The sequence below is a fragment of the Dipodomys ordii genome, unplaced genomic scaffold, assembly GCF_000151885.1.
Source record: "Dipodomys ordii isolate 6190 unplaced genomic scaffold, Dord_2.0 Scaffold77, whole genome shotgun sequence".
NCBI classification, from domain to species: Eukaryota; Metazoa; Chordata; class Mammalia; order Rodentia; family Heteromyidae; genus Dipodomys; species Dipodomys ordii.
In genome coordinates, this window is record NW_012267293.1 from 1,068,990 (window position 1) to 1,083,267 (window position 14,278).

A 14,278-nucleotide genomic window follows, 5' to 3' on the forward strand; every position below is an offset into this window, starting at 1 on the left:
CAGTGATGTCTGCAATACCAGCACAACATTCTTTCCTGTCAGCTTCTGCAATTTGATCGTGACTTTCACTGCTATTGCCTGGTCATCTTTGCTTCTGCTCTGTGTTCTTTTTTTTGGGGGGGGGTCCGTCGTGGGGTCTGAACTCTGGGCCTGGGCGCTGTCCCTCAGCCCTTTAGCTCAAGGCTAGCACTCTACCACTTGAGCCACAGCGCCGGTCCGTCGTGGGGTCTGAACTCTGGGCCTGGGCGCTGTCCCTCAGCTCTTCAGCTCAAGGCTAGCACTCTACCACTTGAGCCACAGCGCCACTCCGGCTTTTTTTTCTGCTTATGTTGTACTGAGGAATCGAACCCAGGGCCTCAAGTATGCAAGGCAAGTGCTCTACCACTGAGCCACCTTCCCAGCCCCTCCATAAGACTCATCTCCAATTAACCATCAAAAGCTGGAAGTGAAGCTATAGCTCAAGTGGTAGCGTGTAAGACTTGAGCAAAAGAGCTCAGGGACAGCGCCCAGGCCCTAAGTTCAAGCCTCAGGACTGGCGTGCGCGTGCGCGCGCACGCACACACACACACACACACACACACACACGACATATTCAGTTAAAAACACATAAATAATTTTACTTTTACTACTCTATGTTGAAAAGCTCGCTATCTAAATGCAATTCCATTCAACTCTAACTACAATCTATATTTCCTTCCATTGCTTTAGGGACTCACAAACCTTCCCAGGTTTTTGAAACGTCAACAGTTTCATATTCCAGTCTTATATTTTTCCAAATATTAGTTTTCTATAATATGTTCTGAATCACACTGCTAATGAAAACCTTATTATTGCTTAAGGCAAGCACCCCAGCACACTTAAAAGTCCAGGCTGGTTTTTATAATCTTTTCTCACAGAACTGAACTATAAAATGAAACAAAAGGAATTAAAAATTCATGGTACTTCTGTAATCAGCATGAAAGAATAAAGATTGAAAACACTGTGGTCGTAAACATCAAACACTTCATAAGCCTTTGAAAAGGCAGTGAGAAATGCCATGTGGGATCCAAGAAGCTCACATGGGCTGCCCACAAGCAAGCACACCGAACTTACTAACAATTCATCAAGTTAAGACATTAGTATCTCCACATGGGTAAATGCTGGCTGTATTAAAAATATGACAAGCCAGCTAGGGCTTGTATGCTGTGAATAATTTGCTTTAGACTAGCAAGTTAAGTCTCCCTGTTTATTTCTTTTGTAATATTAATTAGAGAGTTCTGCAAGTGGTAGATACTTGTGAGTGTGAGTAAAAAAGAAGCCCATCCAAGCTCAAGATCAAAACCTCAAACTCCTTGTGAAGACCAAAATTCACTGTGATGACCAAACATTCACACTCTGTCACTTGAAGACAGCGCATTTGCATCTCACTGTGAAGACAGAAGAGTCACACTTCACTGTGGAAACAGATATTCACACCTCACTCTACACTCTCCTCACTATGAAGACAGAACAGTCACATCTGGTTGTGAAAACAGAACCTTCTCTCAGCTCACCTCACTATGAAGACAACTATTCACACCTCAAGACGAAAACAAACCACTCACACCTCACTGTGAAGACACAGCACTCAGATCTTACTGCGAAAACAAATCACTCACATCTCACTGTGAAGACAACTATTCACACCTCACTGTGAAGACACAGTGCTCAGATTTCACAGTGAAAACAGAAGTTCACATCTCACAGTGAAGACAGAACACTCCCTGTGAAGATAGAACACTCATCTCCCTGTGAAACAGAACACCCACACCTCACACCTGTGATGACAGAATTCACACCTCACTGAAAAGACACAGAACTCAAGAGTCCTAAAAACATTAATAGTGGGAGGTTAAGCAGAGCAAGAGGGAGTGAAGAGACTGTCAACAGATTGCTGCTGTAAGGAGAAGATGGGAACTGAAGCTGGCTTTGGCTTCTAGATTGTTGAGGTGTGGAACTCATGCAAAGACCTTTCTAGAACTCGGTGGTACCCTTGCGACCTGTGGGCCCACCAGCCAGGAACCACCAGCAGAGTACAGAACACTCAGAAGGCTAGTTCAGAGGAGTGTCCCTGCTGGAACATGTACATGTACCGCAGCCTGGACCTCCTGCTCCTCACCTGGTCCAGGTAGGACCCGTACCAAAACCGGGGAGGGACACCCTACTACCCCTGCTCCTACTGCTTTATCTTTCACACAGGGCTTCCTAAATCACCTCACCTCAACCTCACCTCATCTCCTCTGAGCACTGAAACAGCTCAGCTACCTATTTTGAAAACAACACACTTCATGAAACAACTTTTGAAACAATTATTTTTTTTTTTGCTGGTCCTGGGGCTTGAACTCAGGACCTGAGCATAGTCCCTGAGCTTCTGTTCAAGGCTACCTTGACCAACAGCATCAGTTCTGGTCTTTTCAGAGTAGTTTATTGGAGAGGATTGTCCTGCCCAGGCTGGCTTTGAATTGAGATCCTCAGATCTCAGCCTCCTGAGTAGGTAGGAGTATAGGTGTGAGCCAGTGGAGCCTGGCTAACAATTGTTTTTACTATAAAAATTTTTGATACCTTTGAAGATATAAAATGTATGTGCTGTGGTTAGTGAAATATTCACTGAAGTGATCCTACTCCTAAGTTTATCTGCCTAGGAGCATGTCTCCCTAACTTTACTATTATTAGTCTTTGTTTAAACAAACTCCTATATTTGGATCCATTATTTTATTCACTGAGCTGTTCTCCGCATTATAAAAAAGTAGAAGAGTAGAAATTGAAATGTGTATTAATTTAAAAGCTCATACACTGTGGGGTTTTCTTAGAGGCACGAGGATTTCAACTCGGAGGTCTGTACTTTCTAGGCAGAGGTCCATCTCTTGAGTCACATCTCAAGCCTTTTTGCTCTAGTTATTCTTTTAGGTAGGGTCTCACATTTCATTTAGAGCTGGTGTCAACAACAATCCTCCACATCTAGCCACTTAAGCTGAGATTTGAGCCACTGTGCCCAGGCGAAGAGTTTTTTCAATCAGTGTTTTATACGAGCAAAGGTCAAATGAACTCAGAGGGTGTCTCAGGTAGATTCCATCTACAGTGCTATGAGCCCTTCCATACACAGCAGGCCCACCGCGCAGTGCATGTGGTACACAGCGTAGCAGAAGCTGGTGCACCTGGCCGGTACGGTGGCCCCAGCAGTGGCTGCACAACACCGTGCACTCACAGAGCTGTCACCACACAGGCCCATCCAATCCTCAGTGACCTCCCGGCCCATCAAGAAATGGAGGCACAGGGTGATCTGTCTCTAACAGCACAGCTGGCAGGTAGCAGAATTAGGACTGGAACTCCGGTAGTCTATATGCCTCTTGCTGCTTTGCTAGTCAGCACCAGTGCAAAGAGCACGGCTTGACCCTAAGTGGATGACTTGGTTGACTAGGTTCATGAAACGCAAAGAGGGGCGCACAAAGGTCTCCTGTTACCATAAAATGCTAGGAGAGAGGACACCCAAAAGACCTGTTACCATAATACCATGTGGGCAAAGCAAATGCTCACAGAAGGGCCACAAGGCTTGTGTCTGAACATGTCCTATGAAATACCTGAGTCATGGGAACACAGGCTCCTCAAGAAACAGGGGCCGCCCCACAGGAGTGGCCAGCCATTCAGGCAGGGAGGGTGCAAAAATCAGCTGCACCTGGGCTGCAGCTCAAGACTCAGGAATGATCCACAGCGCTAGGCATTTACCTCTCTGGCACAGAGGATCTAAGAATTCTTGTAAGCCGTTAGGAATGTTTCTCACAACATCGCAGGAATAGCCATCTTCTGGCAAAAGAAAAGGCAGCTGCAGGTCCGGGTCCTCTTCTAGCTGCACGTCTCTGCCGTCACTGCGGGCAAGCTCATCAGCCGTATCCTCAGCGGCAGCCACCACAGTTTCTATAAGTTCCTATGAGAAAACAAGCTGAGTCACAAGATGCTCGCTAAGGCGAACGTGAGACTCCTGATGGCAGAGGCTATTTGCTCACCCCAGCAAGCTATCCTAGTGACGCATGACTGAGAGGTGTCTATCCAAGCCACAGGTGGGAACACTCAAAACCACACCCAAAATCTGCTCTGTAAAGTCACATACCTTAAATATGAAGTAAAATAGAAATTCTCAAATAGTCATAGCTTCACATAAAAAACATTTAATCACAAAAAGAAATGCTTCCCTTTTCCAAGGCAGTTTTTCTTAACATAATTAACATATTTGTTAATCAGTAAATAATCATTTTTTCTGAGAATGCTTAGTGACATTGGGAAAAACCTCCTATTATGTTAAAATATCTAAAAAGTCAAGATAAAATATTTGCATGGTATTTTGCCCATTTTGAAAATATATCAAAGTACAGTGGGTAATTTACATTTAAAGATATATTAATTGCTGAGCACTGGTGGCTCACATCTGTAATCCTAGCTACTCAAAAGGCTGAGTTCTGAAGATCTGGTTCAAAGCTAGCCTGGGCAAGAAAAGTCCATGAGATTCTTATCTCCAATTAACCACCAGCAAGTTGGAAGCAGAGCTGTAGTTCATGTGGTAGAGTGCCAGCTTTGAGCACAAAGGATTAGGGAGAGCACCTAAGCCAAGCTCAAGTCAAGCCCTAAAACCAGTGTATGTGCACGCGCGCACACATGCACACACGCACACACACACAGAGCCTATCATTAATATACAAGACACACAAGAAGGATTTATGAACTTTAGGTTCCAATTGTGCAGCTCAGTAAAATGAAGATACACACTCAGTTATCACTTCTACTTTAGGAAAATAGTATTGGCCCACAGAAGCTATCCATTCTTTACTGCCATTCCCTTTTTAACCCCAAGGGCATGGCTATCCAGGGCTGATAACCAATAAGATTAATTTTGTCTTGTTTCTAAATTTCAAACAAATGAAGCGAGTCTGCATATGTATACTTTGCATATGGAGTTTTTGAGGTAATAATATTTTATGATGCTATAATTCATTCTTCCTCATTGCAATGTTGTATTCCTTTATAATACTATGACATGATTTACTGATATCCCATGCTACTGAGTGGTGATTTCTAGGTTTAGGTTATTTTGTACCTGGTCTTTTAGTGGTATAAAACTCAATATGGAATGCTGGTTCATCCATCCACTCAATTTAATTAACAATCTCCAAGACACAGCAGGCTCTGATAGTGAGATAGTTCAGATATAAAGTGAATTAAAGGCTTGATCCCTGACACAGTTAAGATTTAGAGTTGAATCCCTTTCTATTTAAAATGTCTATTAATTTCCCCTCCTTGCACTAAACTCTATGTTTGATATCCACAGCAAGATATTATAAGCCAATATAAAATAACCTATCAAATGAACAAATTAGTTCACTAAATTTTTCTTGTTTCTTTCATCCAAATTTCCTTGTGCAAACATGCCCACATTTTTGTAGTTGAGATAACATTCACTTACCGTTGGGATGAAAGGCTCATCGGGTGCACAGTGGTAATTCTGTAACAAGGCTTGAAGTTGCAGAGAGTTTAACTTAAAGCAGGTACTACTAATGTTTGGAATGTCATCACGTGCATATTTATCCATAGTAAGTAAAGTAGTTGCCTATTCAAAAGAATGACATAAAATACAATTTGAAAGTATTTTTTTTTGGGGGGGGAGCCTGAAGATACAGCTTATAGTAGAACAAAGACCTATTAGATTCTGTGAGGACCTAGGTTTAAATTCTCAGTACCCCAAAGTACTTTATGCAATTTTTATAAAGCTAATAATTAATCCTTGAATACATAACTAAAAACACTTAATGCTATATATACCAAAAGCATTGTCTTGATACTTTTTGGTTTTTTTTTTTCATGCATGCTCTAGGACTTGAACTCAGATCCAGGGTGTATCCCTAAACTTTTTTTCCTCAATATTAGTACTTTACCACTTGGGCCACATCTCTTTTTCTGTCTTTCTGATGGTTAATTGGAGATAAATGAGTCTCAGTTTCCTGCCTGGGCTGGCTTCCAATTGCAGCCCTGAGATCTCAGCCTCACGCGCAGCTGGGATTACAGGTGTAAGCTTCCAGTTCCTGGCAGACACCCTCTTGATTTTACTAAAACACGTATATGATTAAATTCAATTAGTAGTATTTATAACCTGTGTCAACAGTTTTCTTTGAAAGTTTAAGCACTGACATACTAATTCATGTTACTAATCACAGGGATCTGACAGCCTCACCATAAGACATGGTGACTAACCAGTCTCAATCCCTTTAAAGGGGGGAAATAGGAAACAAAGTATACACTGAAAGAATTTTAAAACATTTTAGGTCTTAAAGCTACAGATACCCCTTTTCCTTAGGTGCACATAGCAGTTTGTAGTCTTTGACAGTTGAAAAATGTCCTCGGTGCCATTGATACATTAGGATCTGGCTTAGCTTCTACTCTTTTTTTTTTTTTTTGGTCAGTCATGGGGCTTGAACTCTGGGCCTGGGCACTGTCCCTCAGTTCTTCAGCTCAAGGCTAGCACTCTACCACTTGAGCCACAGGGCCATTTCCAGCTTCTACTCTTAAGAGTTAATTATTGTCCATTTTTATCTCTCAGTAGCGGCTTTCTGAAATAGATCTTGCTGATGTCAGCATAAAGGACTCTCCAAGGGTATTTATATTTTACTGCTTTGCCTACCCGTCCTCAAAAGTTCTAATGTTCTCCAAGTTCTACTCTCACATCTCAGAAAGTTTTCTCATTTACATGTGGTCTTTACCAGGACAATCTGGTTAAAATGAGATCTGGAGGTCTAGTCTGACTGGTCCTTACACAAGTGGTCAATTACGTGTATGTGGGGAAGATGGGATCGAGATGAGGATGAACGCACAGGGGAGAACACTGAGGTCTGCTCTTCACCAGAAGAGCAGACGCTGAGGGAGAGGCCCTAGTGCCCTCAGAGAGAACCAGCCCTACCAACCCCTCCATGACTCACCCCTGGAATCAGGAGATAATCCCCGATTTCCACTACTCGCCTCCAGAACCAGGAGATAAGGAGCACCAGTGCTTTGTTACAGCAGCACAGGTACTCCTGTCTCACCAGTTCAGTGGAGGTTTTACTAAGTTCAAGTACTTGCCCATCATAAAGTATTGCTCCATGGTGAGTATATCATTCACCATGGTGATATGCCATAATTCTATTAACATTGGGATGGGAAACCCATGAACATACCTGCACAATTCTGCTCAAGTGACAGTCAGCTGCTAGCTCTAGTCCTTGCTTTTCAGCCCAAGCTTCAATATGTCCCAACTGCTGGCGGATAATAGCTCCCCAGTAGTGGGAGCACAGCCCTGAGTCTGGGTCGGTCACCAGTCTGTTGAACAGCCACATATTGATGAAGTGGAAGAGCTGAGAGAAAAGCTGGATGGTCAGGGCGGCATTCACCCTGCAACGCCGCAGCAGGGACATGGCTCCTGTGAGCGTGTGCAGCACGTCATCTGCCCAGGACACAGGAGGGAAAGTAGGGACCAAATGTTAACAAGAACCTGCGGAGTTACAGGAGGTCTTGACAGGTAGTAATGGTAACTCTAGTTATTACAGTTAGAGAGTTATAGTACAAACTGTAACAAGTAGCTTTAGTAATAACTGCTGAATTACTTTAAAAATGTCAACCTTAGATAGCAGTGATATGGCTTTAAACAACAAAGTTTTTAACTAAACACATTTCCAGTGTAAGTTCACCCAAAAGTCTTTAAGGATGACTGGCATGGCATAACAAAAAGGAGAACTATTCATAAACATAACTATTAGTACTTAAAAGTATTTTTAGTGACAGCTAGATGCATGAAAATATTCCATGTATTTATGACACACTTCTTCCATACATGAAACTTGAAGACAAGGTAATACAGGACAGTGAGGAGGGAGCGAGCACAATGAATGAGCTAACCTATCTTGGGTCTCCGCAGACCGCTCTCTTCCGGGTCATCCAAAAAGGCTGGCATGTAGTTATTAAGTTCTGACTGAAGACAGTGAACCAAGTACCTGAAAACATATAAACAGCCATGATAAAAACTCAGCATGACAAAATGCTAATTTGTCAAACGTGTGAAATGATTTAGAAATAGTTTCCATTAAAATAATAAAAGTTGTATTCTCAGTATTCTTGAAACACCATCAAATGTAATATGCTAAAGTTAACACTCATGCTTCATAATACTCATTTTGATTAAGAAGCTTTACCATTAATAGCTTTAAAAACTTAACATAAGAACGTATCTTTTAACTCATTACAGAATAGTGTCATCCTAAAATATTTGCCATTCAAGCCAGGCACTAGTGGCTGACACCTGCAATTTGAGCCACTTAGGAAGCTGAGATCTGAGGACTGCAGTTGTAAGCAAGCCCAGGTCGGTAACTGTGAGACTTAACTCCCAATTAAGCACCATAAAAAATGCTGTGGCCCAAGAGCATTAGCTTTGAGCAAAAGTTCAGGGACAAGCACCCAGGCCCTCAGTTCAAGCCCCAGGACTAGCATAAAACAAACAAAAATTGTCGTTCATACTTAAATGCCATCTGAACCAAGTGTGCTAAAACATCTTGGGCATCCAAAGTGATCCGACTAAGATCTCGGTCCTGCTTGATGAAGTTGAGAAGTTCTGATGCATTCGCCATCCAGAAGGCAAGGGCTCCGGCAATATTCTTTTGTTTCTGTGGACAGAACACATTTCCATAAGCAACATGAGAATAACAAAAATAAACAAGAATGATCCTGAAAAGCTGCAAAGACAGATCAGTACCTTGCCATCTTCACCCAGGTATTTACCACAGATACCAGATACTTGCAAAGGAATTTGAGAGTAGATTGAGCAGTGGGAAGCAAACAACCACTTCTTAGGACATGTATAGACAGTCACATGGGTCTAATGAGCTGCAATTTCCATCATTAATGGAGAAATGGACATACCATACATTGTAACACCGAATTGTAGATTGTGCATTATCTGGTAATCTGTGCAGCATACACACACGAGTCCATGGTTAACCCACAGCCACCCTGATACTTGTAGTCACGGCTTAGATGCCAGCAACTCAGTATCAAGTACTGATCTATTGCATCCTCTCCCGACCACATATGCAGGCCAGGCAACCTCAGATGAGATCCAAAGAATAGGAACCAAGTATAAATAATAAAGAGAAGAAACAGAACTTTTGTCATTTCATATCCACACTGAAGTGCATTAAGCAGAAATTATGAAATGCTGATACAAGTTGCATAGTCAAAAAGGGGTTTAGTACTGCATGTTTCAGTTGCTGAATGAGTGTTATGAACTGTTCAGTCCAGTTGTTGTCACACTGGACATGGAAGCAGCATGAGAGATTCGGCTAAGCCAACGCAGCTAGGATTAGCTCCCAGCAGTATATCCTACCTGATCAACCTGGTCTACTTCCTGGAGAGAAACAGACGAGGGGAAATCAAGCAGAACGAGAGAAAGAAACTTGTAAACAATCATGATAGTTAAAAAAATCAAAACACTAACATGAAGGCACAACATGAAAGTACAACATTTAGTTATTTCCAAATTACATTTCCACTTATGATTCTGAAGCATCTTTGCAAGTATATAACATAAAACATTAGTCTTATGTTCTTAACATTGGCGCGATAAGTGAATGAACTTTTAAAATGACACTATGCTCACTACTTAAATGAGAATTTATTCCACTGAATTAATTTTAAGAATGAAAGAGACAGGAAAGACCAGTAGAAACAAAGTAAAAGCTCTGAGCTATTAAAAATGTCTAAAGACCTATACTTATGCTAAAGGGAGTAAATTATCTGTCTTTCTAAATCGAATCTGAAGTTGAAAAGTCATTTTGAGATTGGCAACTGCCCAGAAGAGCAGATACCAGCAAGGACAAGTCCCAAGGGGCAGTCTGTGGTGGGACGGTGACAGTCTTGAAGAGGTTTTCAGGTTCAAACAACATAGGAGACAGACAATGGCTTTGGATGACAAATAAAAAGGAAACTCACATTTGCTTAGAAAAATGATACTGCAGTAACAAAAAGGCATGCAAATAAAATGACATTCCTCTTTGCCTATTTCCTAGCTTGCATGAAAATTGTAACACCAACAAATGCATATTGTGCTAATCACTCAAACATGAAAGAAGCATTTTTGGAAAATTTTTGCTTTTTAAAATAATTCTGCACAACCAGGCATTGTAGTACAAGCCTATAATCCTAGTAAAATAATGGTTGTGGTATAAAGGATCAGTGAGTTTGAGATCAGCATAGTATGGGCTTTAGAGTAAGTTCCCACCTCAAAAAAAACAAAAACAAAAAAATCAAAACTTAAAAAACAACAAAACAAACAACAAAAAACACACCTCAGGGAATGAAAAGAATGCCATAGTTTCCCTCAAATCATCTAACCAGGAGAAAAAAAACCAACCATCTAACTAAAGTGTTTATCATTACTAGCTCCATAGCTAAGTAAAAGCACTCATGGACAAAAGAGAAAAGCTTTTTAAAAAGAGTCTACAAATTTATGGTTAAAGACTTTCAAGATTAAATCTCCAAATTATCGAAGTATGAAAAACAGCTTTATCAATTTTATCAATTGTATATCAACATAGTACTTAAAGGAATAAAACCATCCTAACAAGTACCCTTATCTCCTGAATCTTCAAAACAAGTTTAGGTCAGAATTTAATCTGAAGTGAGACATTTGTCATGATATCCTATACTATATATAATATTATAAAATAAGTACTAAACATTCATAGTGGGTTCATCAGGAAAGAGCAGGAGCCTTCGCAGAGGGTGAGCGCCAGAGACAGGGAGGGAGGTTGGACTCAAGCAATTGAGATGTTTTGGGGCTGAAAGCTGCTCAGCAGTTGACATACACAGTGTTACAGAAATGCTCCTATCCAAAAAAGGACAGTTAATTTGACATTATCTGAATTTTGTTTCAATAAAGAAAATACTAAGAAAATCACAATAGTGTCTACACTTTCTCAGAACTACTGTTACAATGTTAATAGTCTTCCGCATGACCTTATTGTCATAAACACACACAGTTTGTCTTCATTTGCTCTGAAGTTTACAGTAAACAATAAAGTTCCCATTTCCATTCACTGTTCAAAGCTACACATTTTTCTTTGTTTTGGTCAGTCGTGGGGCTTGAACTCTGTCTGGGCTTTGGCGCTGGCCCTGAGCTCTTCAGCTCAAGGCAAGCGCTCTACTGCTTGAGCCACAGCGCCACTTCCAGTTTTCTGAGTGGTTTATTGGAGATCAGAGTCTCACGGATTTTCCTGCCCGGGCTGGCTTTGAACCACGATCCTCAGACCTCAGCCTCCTGAGTAGCTAGGATTATAGGCGTGAGCCACCGGCACTCAGCTCATTTTTCTTTATTCTCTGTTAACTTTTATTCTCAGGACAGTGTGAAGTGTAGGGAAAGGCAGCCACACTTCTGGGCAGCAGCCTGCTGGGCTAGCGCGTACCTGAATGACGCCATCCATCATGCTCACCATCTTGTTGACCACTGCAATGACCTTGTGGGTGCGCTCTGTAGGACTGATGTCAGGTCTGTGCTGGCTGGACAATACATACCGACATGCCATGTATAATACATATGTAGGAGACAACTTAAAATGGACAGTAGAACTATTGGTATAATTTATAATGGCAGATAAGAATGAATCTTCAGCTGTAAATGGATTTTAGAAGAAAAAAAGAACAAAAGCCATGAAAATCATATAGTAAAAAATGCAACAAGAAATAAGTAATTCACTAACAAGAGAACTGAAATTACAATTACTCACAACTTTCCCTGAATTCAATGCTTGCAGGCAGTACCAATTCAGGCTCGGCAGCATCCTGAGTTCTAAAGCAAGAAAAACCAACATTTAAAATAAAGTCAAGAAGCTAACAATGCAACAACCTGCATGGATTTTAACAAGTACATTTTGTCCCCATACAGAGTTTTCCTATGTAAAATGATAGCAAACCCCTTGCCTCATAGCTAACCTATTCAACCAATTAGATGAATTAACTGGGAGTGATCTTATCCCAATTCCTCACAGAAGTCTGTTTCCTTGATGTATAGACTTCCAACAAGAAAGCAGATCTTACACATGATTCTGGATTATTAATGAGTGCTTTGTGTCTAGGATGAAGATCAGGCTGTCTGGCACCTGCCAAGCCCTGGTTCGGGTAACAGTGAGACACCAGTGAAGCCAAACCAGTGAGCTACAAACTGAACAAGCATAGAAGAAAGCATTTCTTAGAACCAGTGACCTACAAACTGAACATGCATGGAAGAGAGCATTTCCTAGAATATGGACATCTTTCTCTAGAGACACAGAGTGTCACACAGGTTTTGTTTAGCCATTCAATATTATCTTTTTCCAAAGCTCATAGTGATGTTTACCTTTAAAGGGGAAAAAAATCTATTCAATCATTTTTTAGCAAGATAATTTTTAATTAAGATCACTTCCATCATTTAGCCTGACTTTATACAAACAACAAACTGTCAAAAATATAATTAAAGAGAGACTAATCTGAGACATTTTAAGAGCTACCATTGTGCTGATGTGTACTTCCAGGTTTTGTGAACAAATGAATTCAAAAGTTAGGGATATTTCTATTTCTGCAAGACCCAAGAGTCAGGACACTGGATAGGCCACGTCTTACAAAATTCCTCTTCCAGTTATGAGCATGTACTTTAGGCATTTGTCGGGTCTACCAGAGTAAAAACAATCTTGTGCTGTGATCATAGTTAAAAAATATTTGAATGCCGAGTGTCATGGCTCACGCCTGTCATCCTGGCTACTCAGGAGGCTGAGAAATGAGGATCGCAGTTCAAAGCCAGCTTGGGCAAGAAAGTCCATCAGACTCTTGTCTCCAATTAACCACCGAAACCCAGAAGTGGCGCTGTGGCTCAAGTGGTAGAGTGCTTGCCTTGAGCTGAAGAGCTGGGACAGTGCCCAGGCCCAGAGTTCAAGACCCACAACCAACAAAAAAATAATCAGAAAGCTACTGCTAAGCACAGACTTACTACAACGTGTGAAATAGCTAGAAATTTGTGTTAGCTATCCTTATCTTCTTTTTTTGTCTTTTCTTTTTTGGTATTGGGGATCAAACCCAGGATAGTGTACTTGCTAGACAAGTGCTTTGCCATTGAGCTACATCCCAGCCCTGTTTTCTTAATAGGTAAGTCAACATAATGCATATTTAGTGTAAACATCCTGCTACCTAGACATATGATAAGGGCCACTAAATTATCATTCTAAGTTAGTTTGCTATTAGCTGTATGTGTATTTTAACAAGAGCCAAATAAACAGAGATCAGCTTCCTTAACAATTTCAATAATGTTCATTTTATTTGAACTTTAGCATAGATGATAGGAAAAATCCTTCCTTAAAAATATGTCTTTAAGAAAGGTAGAAACCTGATTTCAAAAGCCGAGGAACATGAGTTCTCTCCTCCTGCAAGCTTCATTAAAAACTGAGTAGTGGCAATGAAAGAAAATATACATTAATTTAAATGTTGACTTTACATATTTAACTCTTGTCAGTACATATTCAAATCAACCTTTGGGTCTGATGAGCAGGTCTTCAACATAGGGCACGTGAAGCAAGCCTCCTCAGTAGGGACAGCAAGTGTGGCCCCTCTCAGAAGCAACATACTTCAGTTTAGTCAGCAGTGGTGATGGGCTGCCATGTAAGAAGAAACACTCCTGCCCTCGCTGAATGAGCTAATCAGGAGTAAAAAGCTTTTCTTCAGAAGTGAAATGAGCTAATGGGCTTGCAGATCAGCTGACTGGAATAATTTTTATTTCATCATCAGCAAACAGTCTCTCTAGCCCCATATTTTTCTAAGCACCAAAAGATGAGTATGAAAAAAAGAACATATAACGTTCTTCTACAACTATTAAAATCATTAAAAGCAAAATGTTCTTTCCACCAGATTATATTCTTCTTCTAAGTTTTTTTTCCATTCTTTAATGATTTGGATTTAACGGAACAATTAGAAAAGCAAAGATGTTCTTATAAACAGAACATTATTTAAATGCTTGTGTGTGTGTGTGTGTGTGTGTATACTCCTATATTTATTGATACCTAAAATTACACAGGCATTTTCCATTTAATGTCCCATAAAATGGATCTGGAAAACCTTTATAAATGATCCTTCATTTGAACAAATCTGGTAATAGAAGTAGCCGAAAAAGTCAGTGACAAAAGAAAACTCACTCTCATCATTCAACAGGATTTTCTTCTTTGAATAAATC

General features: G+C 40.6%; 1 protein-coding gene across 10 annotated transcripts in view; it reads right to left on the reverse strand.

The window, feature by feature from the left end:
• The window catches only part of Mllt4 (myeloid/lymphoid or mixed-lineage leukemia; translocated to, 4), a 96,671-nt gene that overhangs the window by 42,570 nt on the left and 39,823 nt on the right, over positions 1 to 14,278 (reverse strand). For 7 of the 10 annotated variants that reach the window (XM_013024563.1, XM_013024564.1, XM_013024569.1 and 4 more), the window contains exons 12-19: positions 11,811 to 11,872; positions 11,490 to 11,695; positions 9,413 to 9,433; positions 8,548 to 8,693; positions 7,933 to 8,027; positions 7,215 to 7,480; positions 5,471 to 5,614; positions 3,742 to 3,940 (exon numbers count right to left, since the gene is read on the reverse strand). In XM_013024563.1, the coding sequence (XP_012880017.1) occupies positions 3,742 to 3,940; positions 5,471 to 5,614; positions 7,215 to 7,480; positions 7,933 to 8,027; positions 8,548 to 8,693; positions 9,413 to 9,433; positions 11,490 to 11,695; positions 11,811 to 11,872 (1,139 nt within the window). The remainder of the gene's footprint in view (positions 1 to 3,741; positions 3,941 to 5,470; positions 5,615 to 7,214; positions 7,481 to 7,932; positions 8,028 to 8,547; positions 8,694 to 9,412; positions 9,434 to 11,489; positions 11,696 to 11,810; positions 11,873 to 14,278) is intronic. The other 3 variants (XM_013024570.1, XM_013024566.1, XM_013024571.1) reach the window with 1 other exon arrangement.